Source organism: Mauremys reevesii, linkage group 3, assembly GCF_016161935.1.
Source record: "Mauremys reevesii isolate NIE-2019 linkage group 3, ASM1616193v1, whole genome shotgun sequence".
Taxonomy (NCBI): Eukaryota; Metazoa; Chordata; order Testudines; family Geoemydidae; genus Mauremys; species Mauremys reevesii.
Window position 1 is genome coordinate 125,513,930 of NC_052625.1, and position 16,938 is coordinate 125,530,867.

A 16,938-nucleotide genomic window follows, 5' to 3' on the forward strand; every position below is an offset into this window, starting at 1 on the left:
ATACTTCTATATGGCAGAGATACTGGATTTTTTCCTTTAAATTATTAAAAAAACAAGAAAAGAATCAAAGAATTTAGTTAAGCTGAAGTGAAGGGTGCTAATATGTTTTAGCTAGTTAGAGTGAATGATCTGTTGTTGGGGAGAAAAAATGGAAAGCCAAGGCACAGATAAGGAAGGCAGATGTCTGGCAGTGGAACACACAGTGGGGAGTATATCTCATAGCTTGAGGAGCGGGATCATTGAGGAGCTGTCTCTCTACAGGGAGAGTTGTTCTCCTTGCGAGCAGGGTTGTTTTTTATATTTTACCCATCTCCTCCATCAGAACAAACTTGTTCTCTTTTTGGATAGGAAGTAATAGAAGGAACATTGCTGTGTGTTCGAAACTACACTGGCACTAACCCATACCCTTAAAACTGCACTCCCATATGTAATCATTACAGTTTTCCGTCAAAGCAAATTCTGCAGTTAATATCAAGTAGCACAGGATGAACAAAGTCAGATGCAGAACAAGGGACTATAGGTCACGAATAACAAACTTCTGTACAAATATTAGAGATGCTGTCAGTGATATCTGATTGTCTAAAAGCAGTGTTGTTTGTATTCTTATTGAATTCTGCCCATATCATTCCCAGCAAGTAATAAAATATTTTTTTAAAATTCAGGCTCAAATTGAGCCTTTATAAAAGTCAATTTTCTTATTTTTAAAAACTTTTTAGGATTCTGGTTAGGGGGGAAAAAAAGCTCTGCATACCAAAAGGCTGTAATAACTCTAAACAAACCTTTTCACAGACAATTGCACAACTATCTATTGACACATCACCACTGTCTGCCCTTTGTTACACTCATGACAATTCATTTGAAGTCAATGGAGTGGATATAGGGGTATTCCTGAGAGCAGCGTTTTACTGATCTGTGGTTTAGATGAGTTCATTGCTTAGGAAGAAAATGGATCCAGTTTATACTGGAGTAGTTATAAAGCTGGAACTGTTTGTTTTTGTTGTTTTATTTTACAAAAAGGACTGAATAAGCTTGAGAAAAGTGTATGTATTATACATGGAGAAGTCTGTGTATTTTAACAGAGTCTATTTCACATTGCCTCTTTGTAGGTATGAATAACCGTGAAGTCTTGGAACAGGTAGAACGTGGTTATAGGATGCCATGTCCTCAGGACTGTCCCAGCTCCCTGCATGAGCTTATGATCCACTGCTGGAAAAAAGACCCAGAAGAACGTCCAACTTTTGAATATTTACAGGGTTTCCTTGAAGACTACTTTACTGCAACAGAACCCCAGTACCAACCTGGTGACAACCTGTAAATTCCTGGTCTACACAGACTGTCATTATCAGGTGTCCTCCCCTGCCCCCCATTAGCTTCCAACTCAGTGACCGGCTTCGCCAAAGTGCAGCATCTTCCAGCACCAGAATGCACATGAGTCTGAAGTTGAGAACTTCTACAGAACTTGTCCATGACCACTTGTCCTAATAATCTGAATGTCCTCTATGACAAGGAGAAAAACACTTGTTTTTTCTTAATCAGAGACTCAGAAACTGCATTGTATTGATGTTATGTAAACTGCAAAACCTCTGTTCAGTGTAAATAGTAACTTAGTGCCAATAACTGATCCTAGTGCTTTCCTTTTTAAAAAATGCGAAACCTATGTGATTTTAACTGGTCTCCTCCCAATTCAATTCAAAGTATTATTTTCCAAAAGTGGCCTCTTTGTCTAAAACATTTTTTTTTCATGTTTTAACAAAAAAGAATCAGGACAGGTGTTTGTTTTTTGCTTTTTTTATATATAAATATATATAATATAATATATATACATACCTGTACATACAGTATATGGGTTCTGTTGCAGAGGAAACTCATTTCAGATTGAATGAGCCAGGCTGATGCAGTAGTACCCAGAACATGATAACATGTAAACACTGGTAAGATTCTGAAAGCCAGTGATCTAATTTTTGGCATTTGCCAAGCATGAATTTTTTTCAATTGGATTGCACTTTTTGTTTGACTATGTACCTGTAGATGGTTGTAACTTTGCTCTTTCAGGAATCATGTGCTGTATTTACAGTAATGTTTTCAATCTTTGACAAGCGTGTTATGATTTGTTCTTCAAATTAAAATGAACATACTTAAATTAAGAAAAACCACACCATCACCTTTTGAACTGGAAGATTGAAATTGCAAGTTCTTGTATCAAAACATGTATACTGAAATGTTTCAAAAACTTTTATTTAATAAACATTGTAACCACATTCAAATGATCTTAAAACCATAGCATTTTAGTCATGTCCACCTACTAAACTGTTTATCATGCAACTAGGATTTTCTGTTTTATGTCTAACATTGCCCATTGTAAAATAAGTGTGTTAAATGTCCTGTACTGCTAATGAAATTACTTTCTATATGTCTACAAGTTCTCCAGTGGAATTACTATGCACTTCTTTACATTTCATGGGAGATGCACAGAACAAAGTATTACTTTTTCAGCTGTCTATTTGTACCAGCCTTGAATGACTTACATTTAACCAAAAACAATTCCTTTCTATTTCTATTGAGTTTTTAATACTGAGTTGCAAATTTTAAAGTCTTAATTACATTTTGTTATGATTTATTTGCAAGTTTACATTTTAAAACTGTTTAACTTTCTTAATTTAGTAATTAAAAGAGAGCATTTTACCTTTGGATATTTGTTCTTTTGTTTAAATCATCGAGAGAAGAAGGGGAAAATACCATTTTGGCATCACCTTTAATAGGGGGTGTACTTGGCCATTTGTTTGTTGGTGGTATTGTCCAAACTACAAAGCTAATATGATTCAAAACAGCTGGAGTTCAATGTCAAGGATGGGTGAACATATAGAGTATTTCACAGTTCTGTGTTCGGAAGAGCTATTTATTCTAGAATAGCTCTCTTAATTTCATCATTAATATTTGTAAGTGTCACAGGAAAAGGTTGTTTTATGCATAGACAAATTGATCAACATTAGTCTTATTACTGCATAAGAACGTTGAAACCGTGTTTAGTCAAGTAATACATTTTGATGGTCGAAATGTAATTTTTATTGTTTAATATTTTATCTTAGGTTGTATAGTCATATTCTGAATATTCACGTATTAATTTAATAGGCCTTCTTTCAATTACTATGCTAGTAAAGCAATAATCTGGTGAAATACAGGGAATGAGCTGTTCAGTGTTTGCAATACTGATCATTGACTGAAAGGTTTCTTTCAAAGAAGCAGCTCTCAAATCTAGCCTTTATTAGTGTCTAAAACTGTACAGCAGTGTTGCTTTCTATCAAACAAGTTAATGTTCTGTGACAAAAAATCACTCAAAACTTTGGCTGTGATTGCCACAAAAACTGTAGCACTATTAATGTAATGCGTATTGTGCATGTGATATTTCTAGCCTTCTAGCAATTGAATACTCAAGGTGACAGAATATTTTTAGGATTGTCTCATCATTGAAATCTGCCCAAATGAGTTATGTTCACCTTTCTCCCTCAGTCACCACCACCCTTAAAACCTACAGAGCTGAGTTCTTTAAGGTAAGGTTTAAAAATTATCTTGATACGCTGGCCAAAGCACAATGAGTTCTGATACAGTTGATTGCTGACACAGGCAAATCCTAAATAGTGCTCCCCAATTAACAAACTAAGTACAACGAAGCATTTTCCTGTTTGTTTCCTGTTCTTTTTAAGAACATGGTGCTATTAGCTGTGGTACCCAATACATGTGCACAGGATGGGATTCATGCACTGGGAATGGCTGGGATTTTGTATGCATTTCCAGTTGGAAACAAATGAGTTTATTTTTGGTTTTGGTTTTAATTTTTAACTCTTGGGTTTGTCACTTAGGCCACTTGCCAAGCCATGAGCACCATGTTAGACTCTGCTACATAACTTTTATGCAGACTGTTGCGGTTGCTAATTGAGAAATTCAGACCTTTTCCTCTGGTAGCTATTCTGCTTCTACTTGCTAGTATTAAAACAAAACAAAACTCTCCTACCTCCATGAAACAAAGCAAGTATTAGCAACATATTTAAACAAGCTGGTGACATTTATGTTACAAATTAATAAAAATCCTTTAGTGGGCACTGACAGACACAGAACTGTTCTGAAACTTCTGGAAAGGAACACCATTAAATTTTAAAAAATCACACTTTTTCACCAGTCAATGTTTTAAAATCTGCAGGATCAGAGAGCCTGCATCCAAGAGTATTAAAAGAATTGGCCGAGGAAGTCTCTGAACCATTAATGCTGATTTTTAACAAATCTTGGAACATTAGGAAAGTTCTAGAGTATGGGGAAAAAAGACAATGTGCCAGTATTTTGAAAGGATAATTAGGATGACCTGGATAACTATATAATCCAGTTAGCATGACATCAAACCAGAGAAACATTATGGAAAGGCTGTTATGGGACACAATAAAGAATTAAAGGATGTTAACATGATTAATGCCAATAAACATGATTTTGTGGGAAATAGGTATTGTCAAACAAACTTTTTCTGTGTTTTGACAAAATCAAGTTTGGTTGATAAAGTTCTGAATTTTAAAAAATTAGCACTATAGAAAATCAACGTATCCTATATTGATTAGATTAAAAACTGGTTAACTGATGGATCTAAAAAAATAATTGGAAATGGAGACTTTTCCTCCCATGCGGGTGTCTCTAGTGGAGTACACAAATTTGAAAGTAGTGTAGGGCCAAGAAGATGGACTCACCATACCTACAAAGTAAATGGAGGACTGCCTAATTTTTGTTGGTTTAGTACATAACTGTCCTGCACTCAGACACTGCAATAATTAAGTTAGTATAAATACTTATTGGGACCTAGAAGTTAAAAACAAGATAATGTGGAAGTCTACAAGAGCTGCTATCACATAGTGACTCCTCTTTTAATATGTGTACTGTACTCATTAACCATTAAGAGGGGTTTTAGAGAGTGTTAGAATTTTATAAATTAAATTTGCAAAACCGGTTTTGTAAAAACGTTTTTAAAAATGCGGTGTACGTAATCACATGTCTTCGGTGGTCGTAAAAACACATGGTAGCTAGCGGCTAGCCACTGTGGGTAGCTGTGCACCCGTCCTTCCTCCCCTCCCCCCCTCTCCCCTCGAGAAATTCATTGTCGCTGGTGTTTCTGGTCCCCTCCGGTTGTCGCCCCGATATGGAAAGTTGAATGCGCACGCTGGAATCATGCTTTTTTTCCTGGATTTTTCTGGCAGATGCCATAGCATGGCGGCAGATGAGCCCTGATGGCCCCTTTGTGATGCCATGTTTTGCTCATGGATGCTGTGTAGCCTTTGTGTGAGTCTGAGTACAGCGCAGCAGCGCAGATGCAGCGCCACATCACAGCTTGCTTGCTTTAGCATGATAGCATTTTGCTTTTGCACCATAGCCACCAAATACCATATAACCATTTGACCATACATGATACCATAATGCAGCCATCCATGTTCCCAGTTGTTTTGGCTTTTGCTGCTGCTGGGCTGCTGCTGCCAGGTGTGCTTGCAAAAGTCATGATGCTCACAAACTCAAAATAGAATCAAAAATATCTAGAGTCCTGCCTCCTCTATGGAGAAGTCAAGTCCCCCCAGAATATATAATCAGTCCTCTAGAGAATATGGGCAAGTCCAAGAGTGCAGAGAGAGACAGACTCAGCAGAGAGAGAGACCACCTCAGAGAACAGAGCTGCAGAGTATCTGCAGAACCAGTGAGCCTGCAAACCCTGCAACATCTGCTCCTTCTTCCCTCTGCCTCTTCTGCTCCTGCCCCCTTCCCCCCAGCTGTCCTCCGAATTGTCCCGAGCAAGAATGAAAGACTAAGACATAATGGTGAGATATGAAGATAAGGCAGGAAGGCAGTCCATATGATGATAGTCCACACACAGCTAAGGAGTGTGTGTGAGAGAGGACCCAGAGATCCCTCTGGAGCCCAGCAGCACTTGAATCTTTTTCTTAGCAGGGAATCTTTGATTTACACATGACAGCCTGGGGCTTTCTATGATCAGCTGGATATATGATTATCTACTATCACTCACCAAATTAAATGACCTACCATGAAATCACGGACCAGATTACCATGATCATGGTTACTAGTCCTTTTGCACTGGTTGCCCCCTTTTTTGGTCAGGCTGATGATGAGGATGGGTACCAGTCTTATTGCACCCACCAGGCGATACCCAGGGCTGTACACCCAAGGATGTGCTGGCAAGGATGTATCTGCAGAGCAGCGCAGCAGTAAAGATAGTGCATGCAAAGCAAGAAGAGGAGAAGATTCATTCAGAAGAGGTTTGGGGGGTTAGGGGGGGGGGGGTAGGGGGGAGACTGTTGGGGTGGGCTGACCCACCGTGACCTGGACCCTACCTAGATTTATTTCAGAAGCAGAGAAGAATGCAGCATTTTGAGACAAGAGAGACTAGGGGCTGTGGGATAGACTGCAGGTCCCCCAGCCCATTTGATTCATTTCATTCCTTTCTTTCCCTTTTGACTTGTCACACGTCCGTGCGCCCTGCAGCCGCTGCGCTGGCTCTTTTTTAATTTTTTTTTTGATTTTGAATTTTTTTTTCTGTAACGCTCTGGAGCGCTAGCTGTTGAGATGACAGATTTGCATGCCATCACATCACATCATCATGGTCCACATCTTCTTCTTTTTTTTTTTTTTTTTTTTTTTTTCCCGTGCTGATCAGAGCTGCTGGCTGGGCAAACAAAAAATAAAAAAAATTCAAGGGCTTTTCCTTCCTACCTGGCTACTCCTGCCCGAGCTCAGATTGCTGTCAGCTGTCAGAGTGGTCAGTGGTGGGGATAGCTCCGGAGGCCAAGCCAATACGATCACGCACACACCCCTATAATAACAATATGTTATACCATGCTAAGCGATACTCCTCTCTAATCTTAGAGGAGTACAAAAAATGTTTAGAGCCATAAAAAAAAATATATATATGGCCTCTCCTAGTGTGGGTGTGTTGTTAATAAAATCGGTTTTACGCTCGTAAAACCGATTTAAACGCCTAGTGTAGACCAGGCCTCTGTTACAAACAGTACAGGTGGAAGGATGTTTACCTTTTTCTCAGATCATGACAGGAAGGGGACTATCCATCTTAAAAGAATAATTAGAGGCTGTTTGTAACTCTGGAATCACGTAGCATTTCTACAGTCCCATTAGGAAGCAATTATAATGCCCAGTGATTAATTCATGTGCAGGGAATTCACCACTGAAAGGATTTCTGTAGTGTTAATTGGAACAGGCCTCCCTACTATCTTAATTTAGGAAGAGAGACAGTTTAGCTGTACAAACTAAAGCAGGTTCAGATGTTAGATGTGATTTCACCTGTATTGGATGTTTGGTCTCGCCCATCTAAATCCTCAGGTCTAGTTACCTTGGAAATTTTCACAGCCAAATCGAGGGAAAGGGATTCTATTGAATATATGAGGTGAAATCCTGGCACCATTGAAGTCAATGGGAATTTCTTCATTGAACCTGAGTGGGGCAAGGATTTCTGTGTAGAATAGTCACTTGGTTTTTCCAAGGAGCTTCAAACCAGACTCCGCATCTGTACGCAAAAATATGTGCAAGTGACAAAAAAAATCAAATTTGTGTTAGAAAAGGTAGAGGCTGTTGGTAAAAATTCAAAGCAGTAAATACACTAATCAATTCCTTCCTATTCTTCCCCTTTCTCTGAGAAATTCAACCTAGGAAAAACAAGAGAACAATTACTTATAAAACATAAAAATGGACTCTGAAGAGTAACTTATTAGAGAGAGGACAGTCTAACAGAGTAGACTCTAATTTTTGTGTCCAAGTACTTACACCTCTACCCTGATATAACACGACCCAATATAATATGAATTCAGATATAACACGGTAAAGCAGCACTCCAGGGGGGTGGGGCTGCGCGCTTCGGTGAATCAATGCAAGTTCGATATAACGCAGTTTCACCTATAACACGGTAATATTTTTTGGCTCCTGAGGACAGCGTTATATCGGGGTAGAGGTGTATGTGTTTGATTCTTGTCCCTAGAACAACAGAGGGTTAGAAGAGTTGTAGTAGCGGCATGCTCTGCTCCTGCAGTGTAGTGGTGGGTTGATGTATAGTAGTAACCTATTCTGCTAATGCAAAGAGCAATATAAGCAGACTTCTGAGGGAGGCACATCCAGCCATCCATGGAGAGTAACTCCATGGAGAGTAACTGCAGTTTGGGGCCTGTGGCATGAGTGTGCAGGGAGGAGCAGACAGAGGAGAAAAGAGGGTGGATTCGGAGACTGCCCTTCTGGGGAAAAAAATGGGTCACTAGCTTGCAGGCTGTGTTGAAAATACATGTCATTTACAGACAGATTTAAAGGTTGCAGCACCAGCTGTGCTTGCAGCATCAATGTGTTTAACTCCAGCCAGGGATTCATGTAATCATATTATGACAATGTTGGTGGGTCTGTGCTCCAGTTTTTCATACCAGAATGTATCAGTCTCCTCTGTTTAACTAGAATATTATTTAGACAAGGCAGGAAACGGCAAGTGTGACTCACTATGGGAAAGTGCTTTCTAAATCTGAACGACTGTTAGCCGTATGGGTGCAGGATGGGGAATTGATCATTCTGCCCGTTTTCTGGAATAATTCAGCGTTAAGCCCTGTCAAATGGTGAAAAGAGCAAAGGTCAAAAGAATAAGATTATCCCCCCTCCCCTCAGCAACAAAGAGAAGGTCACAGACGAGGTGAAGGCTCTGGTTTGCTCTTTCATGTTGTCAGCGTTGCTGCTGAGCCCCTGCTCTCAGCTTCCATGTACGATGCACGTTTGTAGCTCTCGGTGCAGTTTGCTGAATGGTTTATCATCATTTCTGCTCACAAGATCCTTAAAGGCCTGGCACATACTTTTCATTTTAAGAAACACGGCTCACTAACGAAAGTACAACCTGGCTCACTGAGGCTGGGACTCACCCCTGGGCAGCAGGCCTTTCCAAAGGCCTATGGACCACTTCAATTCTACGCATGTCTGTGACTAAGCCCCAATTTTAGGCTGTCTTCCAGCCTCATTATACCATCTGATTCCTCCAGTCAGGAAATACCAGCTCAGGAGTGATCACTGGGTGGGATAGAGCTGATACAAAGGGCCTACAGGGTGCACCCTGGGTGGGGGTGGCGTGAGGACTGTGTGGCCAGAATGCTCCAGCTATTCTACAAGTGTCTGTGCTTATGTTAGAGCAGCCATGGGCCCCCAGTTGGGCCTAGAACTGAAAGGTGACTCAAAGCAGCTCGGAATTGGGGGCTCAGATGGTGCTGAGGGGCTGCTGCAGCCTGTGTGGCTGAACTTCACTTTTATCTTAGTTTTGTCTGTAACTTTCCTAAACAGTATTTTAAACAGGTCCGATTTAATATGTAGATTTTTTTCTCCTTCGTAGAAAGTTGTTTGTTTTTTCTCTTTCTCCTCTCTTGGGGGGTATCCGTCAGGCCCCAACCTCTGGCTCATGCTCTCTCTAGAGAGAGAGATTCTGATTGTGTCCTCGCTCCTCTTGATTGTAGGATCTCTAAATTATGTTGGGAGTGAAAGCATGAATGACTTGTATTCCGATAGTCAGCATACAGTAAGATCTATCAAGTATCAGAGGGGTAGCCGTGTTAGTCTGGTTCTGTAGAAGCAGCAAAGAATCCTGTGGCACCTTATAAACTAACAGACGTTTTGCAGCATGAGCTTTCGTGGGTAATACCCACTTCTTCGGATGCAAGAAGAAGTGGGTATTCACCCACGAAAGCTCATGCTGCAAAACGTCAGCTAGTCTATAAGGTGCCACAGGATTCTTTGCTGCTTCAGTAAGATCTATGGCACTGCTCTCTTTCCAGGTCTGGCTTATCAAATAAAGCAGATTTTGGCTTAATAGAGCACTAGCCCTCTTTGTTTCATTGGGAGGGGTAAGAATACTCACAAGAGACTCCAAACTGATCACATCAGTATATTAAGAGTGTGAGGTTAGTTTTAAAATATAGAGAGATCTTAAAAAGAATGACCGTGTATGCTACTCTCCACTTCCCCTTTTGGATGCATAGGGAATAAATCCAAATCTAACGCCGCCTCCTTCCACTCTACAGCTCCACATGTGGAAAGGACGTGTCTGTGTCCCACAGGCTCAGTCCTGCAAGGTGCTGAGCACTCTAGCGCACCCTTCACTCTAAGCATGTGAGCAGTCTCATATCAATGGAGGCTTCTCATTTGCTTAAAGTTAAGCATCCAGCCGCTTTGCCGAATCAGCATCTCAAGTCCATGTAACAGTAAGTTATACATTTACTGGGGGGGCAGGAGGGTGTAAGATGGGAAGAGTGCACTGACATAGCAATACAATTGACTCAATATATCATTACTGGACAGGCTTGCCAAATATTTTGCTGCCTCCCCAAGAAATATAACAAACTTCAGACCATCATGGTGCGCTATTCTGTACAGGCTCAGTCTGAAGATTCAGGGGAAATTGAGCAAAGTGATTGTTTTTATATATGCCCCAGACCTAGTGAACTAAATTTATATAGTGAATTAATGAGTGGAGGGGGATCTTTGGCCCCAATTGCGCCCCTACCAAACCCCCCTGCTATAAAAGTGCAGTTTGTGGTGGGGTCTGGGCATAATTGTCCCTCGCAAACTTTTTAAGATGTTGGTAACTGTGCAAACAAGCAGGGCATTGGGGGTCATTAGGCACCCAGCACCTAGAAGGTTTTGTGTGTTCTGGTGAATATTAGTGCACAGCTGGCGTTTACAAACATGTTTAATTATCTGACTCTGCCATTGGCGCTACATAAGGCAGATCAGCTTTACAAGTAGGAACATTTAAGCAGAAAGCATAAGTGACGTGCCCAGGACCAGAAAGGGCATCATTTGAAGCTTGAATGAAAGTGCTGGATTCCTGGTCCCTGTTCCATGCTGCCTCTCCTCCAGGTCACACTAGCTGCATAGCAGAGGATCCACATGAGCAGCAGTCAGTTGTCTAGGAGGTCATTTGTGATGGCTTTTTTGCCATCAGGAGCCAGGGAAATATTGCACCAGAGCTGGAAACTGATCTTGAATATTAAAGATGGGTGAAGACGTGCAGTCAGTTGAGGGAGCTGTGTGCATGGTTTACACAGCCCTCCAAGTCCAGTCCTGGGTGACTAGTGGGGAACTATGAATAACCTGTAGTCTTTACGAAAAATCAGTGACAAGCTACCAAATCAAGCAATCGATTTACATTTTCAAGGCAAATGTCAAGAGCAAGGGGGGAGAGAATCCTTTTATTAAATGAAAGCCAAATTTCTCTCTTTTGTGCCTGTCTCTCCAAATTAGGCAGGGTTGCAACCCGCCTCTGTATGATCTCATATACATGGAGCATATAAAACACGTGTTACCTATGTAGCCTTTGCATATGTTCCATATGTCTTTGATCCACATGGGAGGCTTTACGTTCCTGCCTCTTGCCCCTTTACACACCAAGGCTGTGTCACTTTCATTATTCTAGACATGTCATTTCTGAAGAAATATATATCCTGTTGTTGGGGAATTTTTGTTCTGTTAATTGTCAAGTGTCTGGTGGGTAATGAGCAATGGAGGACTAATTGGAAGCAAGAGGGAATAAAATAGGTATTAGTTTGTTTCTGTTCTTAATTAAGAGGATATATAATACTGTGGGGAAAGTTTTTAACAAATGGCAGGAGGGTTTTTTATCATTAAGAGAGGATTAATTGGAAGCATCTTATAAATTAACAAAGAAGCTCTGTGTTTTTTTCTTTTAGGTATCACACCAGGATATAACTAGGAAACAGCAAAGCAAAGGCCTAAAAGACCATTTCTATAGACATGTGACTAAGAATCTCAAACAGCCAGAAGGGGAAGAGAGAGGTCCCAGTTTCCCTGGTAGTGCAAAAATGGTAAGCACCTGGCAGAGTGTGGCCAAGAGGAGAATTAGGAAAAGTAACTAACTACCTATTTACCCTAAAGGATACTGAGCAAACTCTCTGTGAATTAACGTTCTCTATATTAATTCAAATTTTTAATTTTAAGTTCAGTAACTTGACTGCTATTCTTTAAAAAGTTGATCAATTGGAAGCAAAAACATGTGTTACTAAATAGTCCCCTGAATAAACAGACCAGGGAGGTAATGAAAGAAACTATGCTTGACTGTGACATTTTCTTCCTATCAAATGAAAAATATTCCAAATCCTGAAGATCTTGCCATCTACCAGCCACATCTAATAAAAAGGCTTCCCGTTGTCTGCCTTGTCAATCAGGCCCAGTCATGTTCTGCTCTGAGAATATGAATATGCATTTTATAGAACAGAGGGTCCAACATGACACATCACATTCAGCTTGAAATACTGTACAAATGAGAATTATGGACCAGGGCCGCCCAGAGGGGGGGGCAAGAGGGGCAATTTGCCCCAGGCTCCGGGCCTAGCAGGGGCCCCCACGAGAGTTTTTCGGGGCCCCTGGAGTAGGGTCCTTCACTCGCTCCGGGGGCCCCGGAAAACTCTCGCAGGGCCCGGGCCCCCGGAGCTTCTTCGCTCCCGGTCTTCGCTGGCGGTGGGGGTCCTTCCTCTCCGGGACAGAAGGACCCCCCCGCCTCCGAATTACCGCCGAAGCGGGACCCACCGCCGGAGTGCAGCCAGGTCTTCGGCGGTAATTCGGCGGCGGGGGAGGTCCTTCCGTTCCGGGACCCGCCGCCGAAGTGCCCCGAAGACCCACGGTGGGGGCTGCACTTCGGCAGCGGGTCTCACTTTGGCAGTAATTCGGCGGAGGGGGGGTCCCCACCGTGGGTCTTTGGGGCACTTTGGCGGCGGGTCCCGGAACGGAAGGGACTGCCCGCTGCCGACTTACCACCGAAGCGGGGCCCCCCGCCGCCGAAGACCCCGGGCCCCCGGAATCCTCTGGGCGGCCCTGTTATGGACATGATCCTGCTTCCTCTGAGGTCAATGGTAAAACTTCCAAGCTGTAGGATTAGGCCTTTAGAAAGCAACAGGCTATAGATGTGGCTCGGGGAGTAGCAGGTAGGTGCTCATTATCTGAGATGCTGAATCAAATGTAATTGAATCTCTCAATCTAGACAGAACAGATGATGGCAATGTATGCCCTCAGGAAAAGGGGTTTTCCACCATTAGAGTTATAATATTACCTTGGCAGGCACTGATAATCTTTTGTGCAGCTTTTGTTTAAAAAAAAGTGCAGTGGGGTTATACCATCACTTGTAAAAAGCTTTGTGAGGTCCAAATTAGGTGAAACAGACCAAGTTTCTGCAGCATCCTGTCTTCTTGTGGGTGAGGTTTGGTGAGCTACAAAGAGACAGAGACTAGTCCTCCAGTCCTGCATCTAAATGTCCTAAGGTCTGGGACAAACTTGTGGATCTCGGACCATTCACCTGTGCTTGGATATCACACACCTCCTCTAAAAGGGGACGCATGTTCAGAGTGGCAATCTGCAGAGAGAGGTCAATAGTGATTCCTGGGTTATTTCATTGTAGGTTTACTAATGTTGTGTAAAGTGAGCTATCCATGGCTCTGCCACCTCCCTGCCAACCATGCCCTCTGCAGAGCACCAAACCATCAGCCAGCGAAGAGGGTCCAATGGTAGCTACCACAGTCAGAAGCACAATGTCAAAATCTAAGATAAGGGGAGGGATACCGCTGTGCTGATTAGATTCACCTCCTCTCCCTCTGACAGGCTTTTGGCTGTTTTCTGCTCATTTCATCCCTTCACAGGGTAAAACGGAAGGTGTTCGTCTGATTCGAATATGTACACAGTGCAGATATAAAGAACTTCCACAACTGGGATCAGAACAGAGAATTCCTGCTGCTGCTCAGGTGAGAGATTCTAGACATACACGTATTACAAAGACATTCACACAAATAAATGCCATCGGGCAGAGTATCAATGCTGTCCGCCCACAGGCAGTTCTTCCTGTTCAAGCCTGGGACCATGGCATACTAACACAGCAGTGGAGTGAGATCAGGAGCTGATTTTTGAAGGTTTCTGTTCAATATATCTAATTTTTTTCAGCACTTTAAAAACTGTCAGATACTAATTCAGGTGTCTGCCCCTTCCCTCCCCATTTCAACTCGTCTAATCAGCTGCAGCACCAAAAATGAAATGATGTTTTTTGCTGCACATGTGGCCATGATTGTGACTGTCTCCTTTTGCCATACTGTAGTGGCGCTAACTAAAGGGTAACTAACTTAGCGCGCATGCAGTTCACTCCATGTGTTGAGGTCCTGGTTTTGGCTCCCCTGTGGCCCAGAGTTCCCTTGCAGTTTTTTGCATAGTGGAGGTGCAGACTGCAAACAGACTGGTCAGCTGCTGCATGCTGTTCTCAGGCGGAATGCCAGCAGCCTGCTGGTGGGGAAGTTGGCAGGCAGGGGGAGTAGCTGGAATCCACTTAGCTTAGACAAGAGACTCCCTTCTGGCATGTCCTGTGATTGTCACTGCTGAAAAGTATTTTGCTAACGAAGCCTGGATTGGTGTCAATCAGGCAAACTCAGCCCACTGGTCCCCTGGAATAAATCATCTGAGGAAGTTACCAGCAGATCTCAGACTCCAGTCTCTTCCCTAGTGGGTTTCTAATTAGCCCCCTGTGAGCAGCCCTGTAATTTGACTGAGACAGGTGGGAATCTTTCCTTTCTATTATTTTGTAAGAGGAAGGATGGTCTTGTGATTAAGGAACATGAAGACTCAGGATTTTGGGGATCTATTCCCAGGTCTACCATAGACATTGTGTGTCCTTGGACATGTCACTTATCTTCATTAGGCCAGATTAATCCTGCCACCAGCGCAGGGACCAAGAGGGGAGGCTTGGTGCTTCGTCTATGCTGAAGTTGGTGGGGCCAAACTGACCCCCTGGAGCAGGTTAGTGCAGCCTTAAGGATGTCCGAACCACTGTCATAACCTCACATTCCATACGGTCAGACCCTGCCACATGTCCACCTGCCCTAGATTATCCTGCTAGGATTGAGCCAATGGCACCATCTCTCCATTTCTAGCAGAGAGGGCCTCTTGTGTTGGGGGTATTCTGCTAGTCAGCTGCACAAAAGCAGTTAATACCTTCCTCTGGGCATCAGTTTCCCCATCTGTGAAATGGAGATAATTGTACTTTCCTACCATGCAGGGGGTGTTGAGTCTTTATTTATTAATTCTTGTGATGTTCCCTGAGACCCTTGGATGGAACAATTTTGGGTTGTGTTTTTATTATTCTTTTTTTATTATTTATTTTATTGTTATTATATAAGAGTCCTGCTTATTCAGTCCCATCAAGTATCAAATACTATTAGGGCTCACTGGACCACAAGAGAACATTAGCACTAAAGCACAAACTTCTTTACCCATTATAAATAGTTTTTTTACTATTCAAGAGCCTAGAAAGACTGTGCACAATAAATATATTTATGACCTTAGGCCCAATCCTGCAAATATGAACTACCAGGGGTAATCCCACTGTCTTCAATGGTTTATGCATTGTGCCCAGTAATAAGTGTTTACAAGACGGAGACTTAAATTAGTGGTTACGTAGAAGCCAAAATGCTGTTTTCAATGGTCCAATTCTCTTCGTAACCTGAGAAGTACAGGGATCCAATATAACTTCACTACCTAAGTGTATTTCCTTCAAAAATATTTTTTAAAAACATTTGTGTGTGTTGTGTATGTATTATGCAGACGTGCGTGCGTGCACACACTGTATGTACCTTTTCTTCTGCCAATCCATGCCCATTTCCATAGAAACAGAAGTGAAATCATGAATCGGCCACCAGAAACTGAGTTTTTTTCATTTCCCTACACGCAGGGTCAGAAAGGCTGCGGGTGCCAGCAGGCAGCTGTCAGCTCATAGTGAGAACTTTCCCTTGTACATTTCAGCAGCTGGCTGTCATCTGACAACTACAAATACCAGGTTTGCAAAAAACAGTTACAGACTTCAGAACCCTTTCAGCTTTGAACGCCTATTTGGGTTGGGGAGCCCTGGTGTTTGTGCTTTTGGATTTAGGTGTGCTGGGAGGACTGCTAGTAAGTTAGATATCACCTGTTGAGAATCCCCGTTCGCTCTGTCTAGCTGTTGGGTTTGGGAGGGGTCAGCATGGAGAGTCTGGACCCAGACAGTGCCATTTATGTCCACAGAGGCATAACTTTGAAGTTCTTGCCCTTGAGTCAGAGCACTGGTTAATGTGCTGCATGAATGATTGATAAACATTCTTTGGTCTCCTTCACAGTTCATTGCCCCAGTTAGACAATGATGATGAACATGCAAGGCTCTACCGTATATACTCGCTTATAAACCAACTCCCGGAGAGCCAATCTCCTTCTCTTCCCTGCAGACACTAACAAACATAAACTGATCCTTCTCCGACTGTCCCTATGCTCCCCAGCTAAGACATTATGGAAGAGTCTTCCTTAAATAGGAAGTAACTTAGGGGCCCGTCAGCAGAACTCCTGGCTCCCCTTTTTCCCTGCTTGACTAGTATATAAGCCAAAAGTTTTGCCTGGAAATTGTGCTTAGCTTTATATATCAGTAAATATGGTATTTGCCTGAACTGCCCTGAATGAGTCACCATCACAGATATGCCCAGCCAGAAACTCCAGATCCTACATCTACCGGGTGTCTGTACTTAGCGCGCATGCAGCAGCTATTCCAGCAAGCCAGCTGCAACCAAGAATTACCTCGCTGTAGCTGCATTTATCAAATCTGCACTCTGTAAAATATGGCTTTGTGAAGGTTCTCAGATCAAACCCAGTCTTACTACAGAACAGTGCCGTAAAATGCCAAAGCTCACAGCTGTCAGAGAAAGGGCTTTCACTGTGAAAAATAGGCATGCAGCAAAACACCACGTCTTAGTTACAGACAGATGGCTTTAAACTTAAACTGATTAAAAGGCCATGCTAATAGCACCACTACTAATGCCACATTAATTGGTAGGAATGTTCATCACATCCAAGGCTGGCTCT

The 16,938-nt window shown here is 42.4% G+C and overlaps 1 protein-coding gene across 9 annotated transcripts in view; it reads left to right on the forward strand.

Annotated features, from left to right (window-relative positions):
* FYN (FYN proto-oncogene, Src family tyrosine kinase) overlaps nt 1-2,688 on the forward strand; it is a 172,501-nt gene extending 169,813 nt beyond the window's left edge. For all 9 annotated transcript variants that reach the window (XM_039529261.1, XM_039529264.1, XM_039529268.1 and 6 more), the window contains one exon: nt 1,107-2,688. In XM_039529261.1, the coding sequence (XP_039385195.1) occupies nt 1,107-1,315 (209 nt within the window). In that variant the 3' untranslated portion in view covers nt 1,316-2,688. The remainder of the gene's footprint in view (nt 1-1,106) is intronic.
* The last annotated feature ends 14,250 nt before the right edge of the window (nt 2,689-16,938 follow it).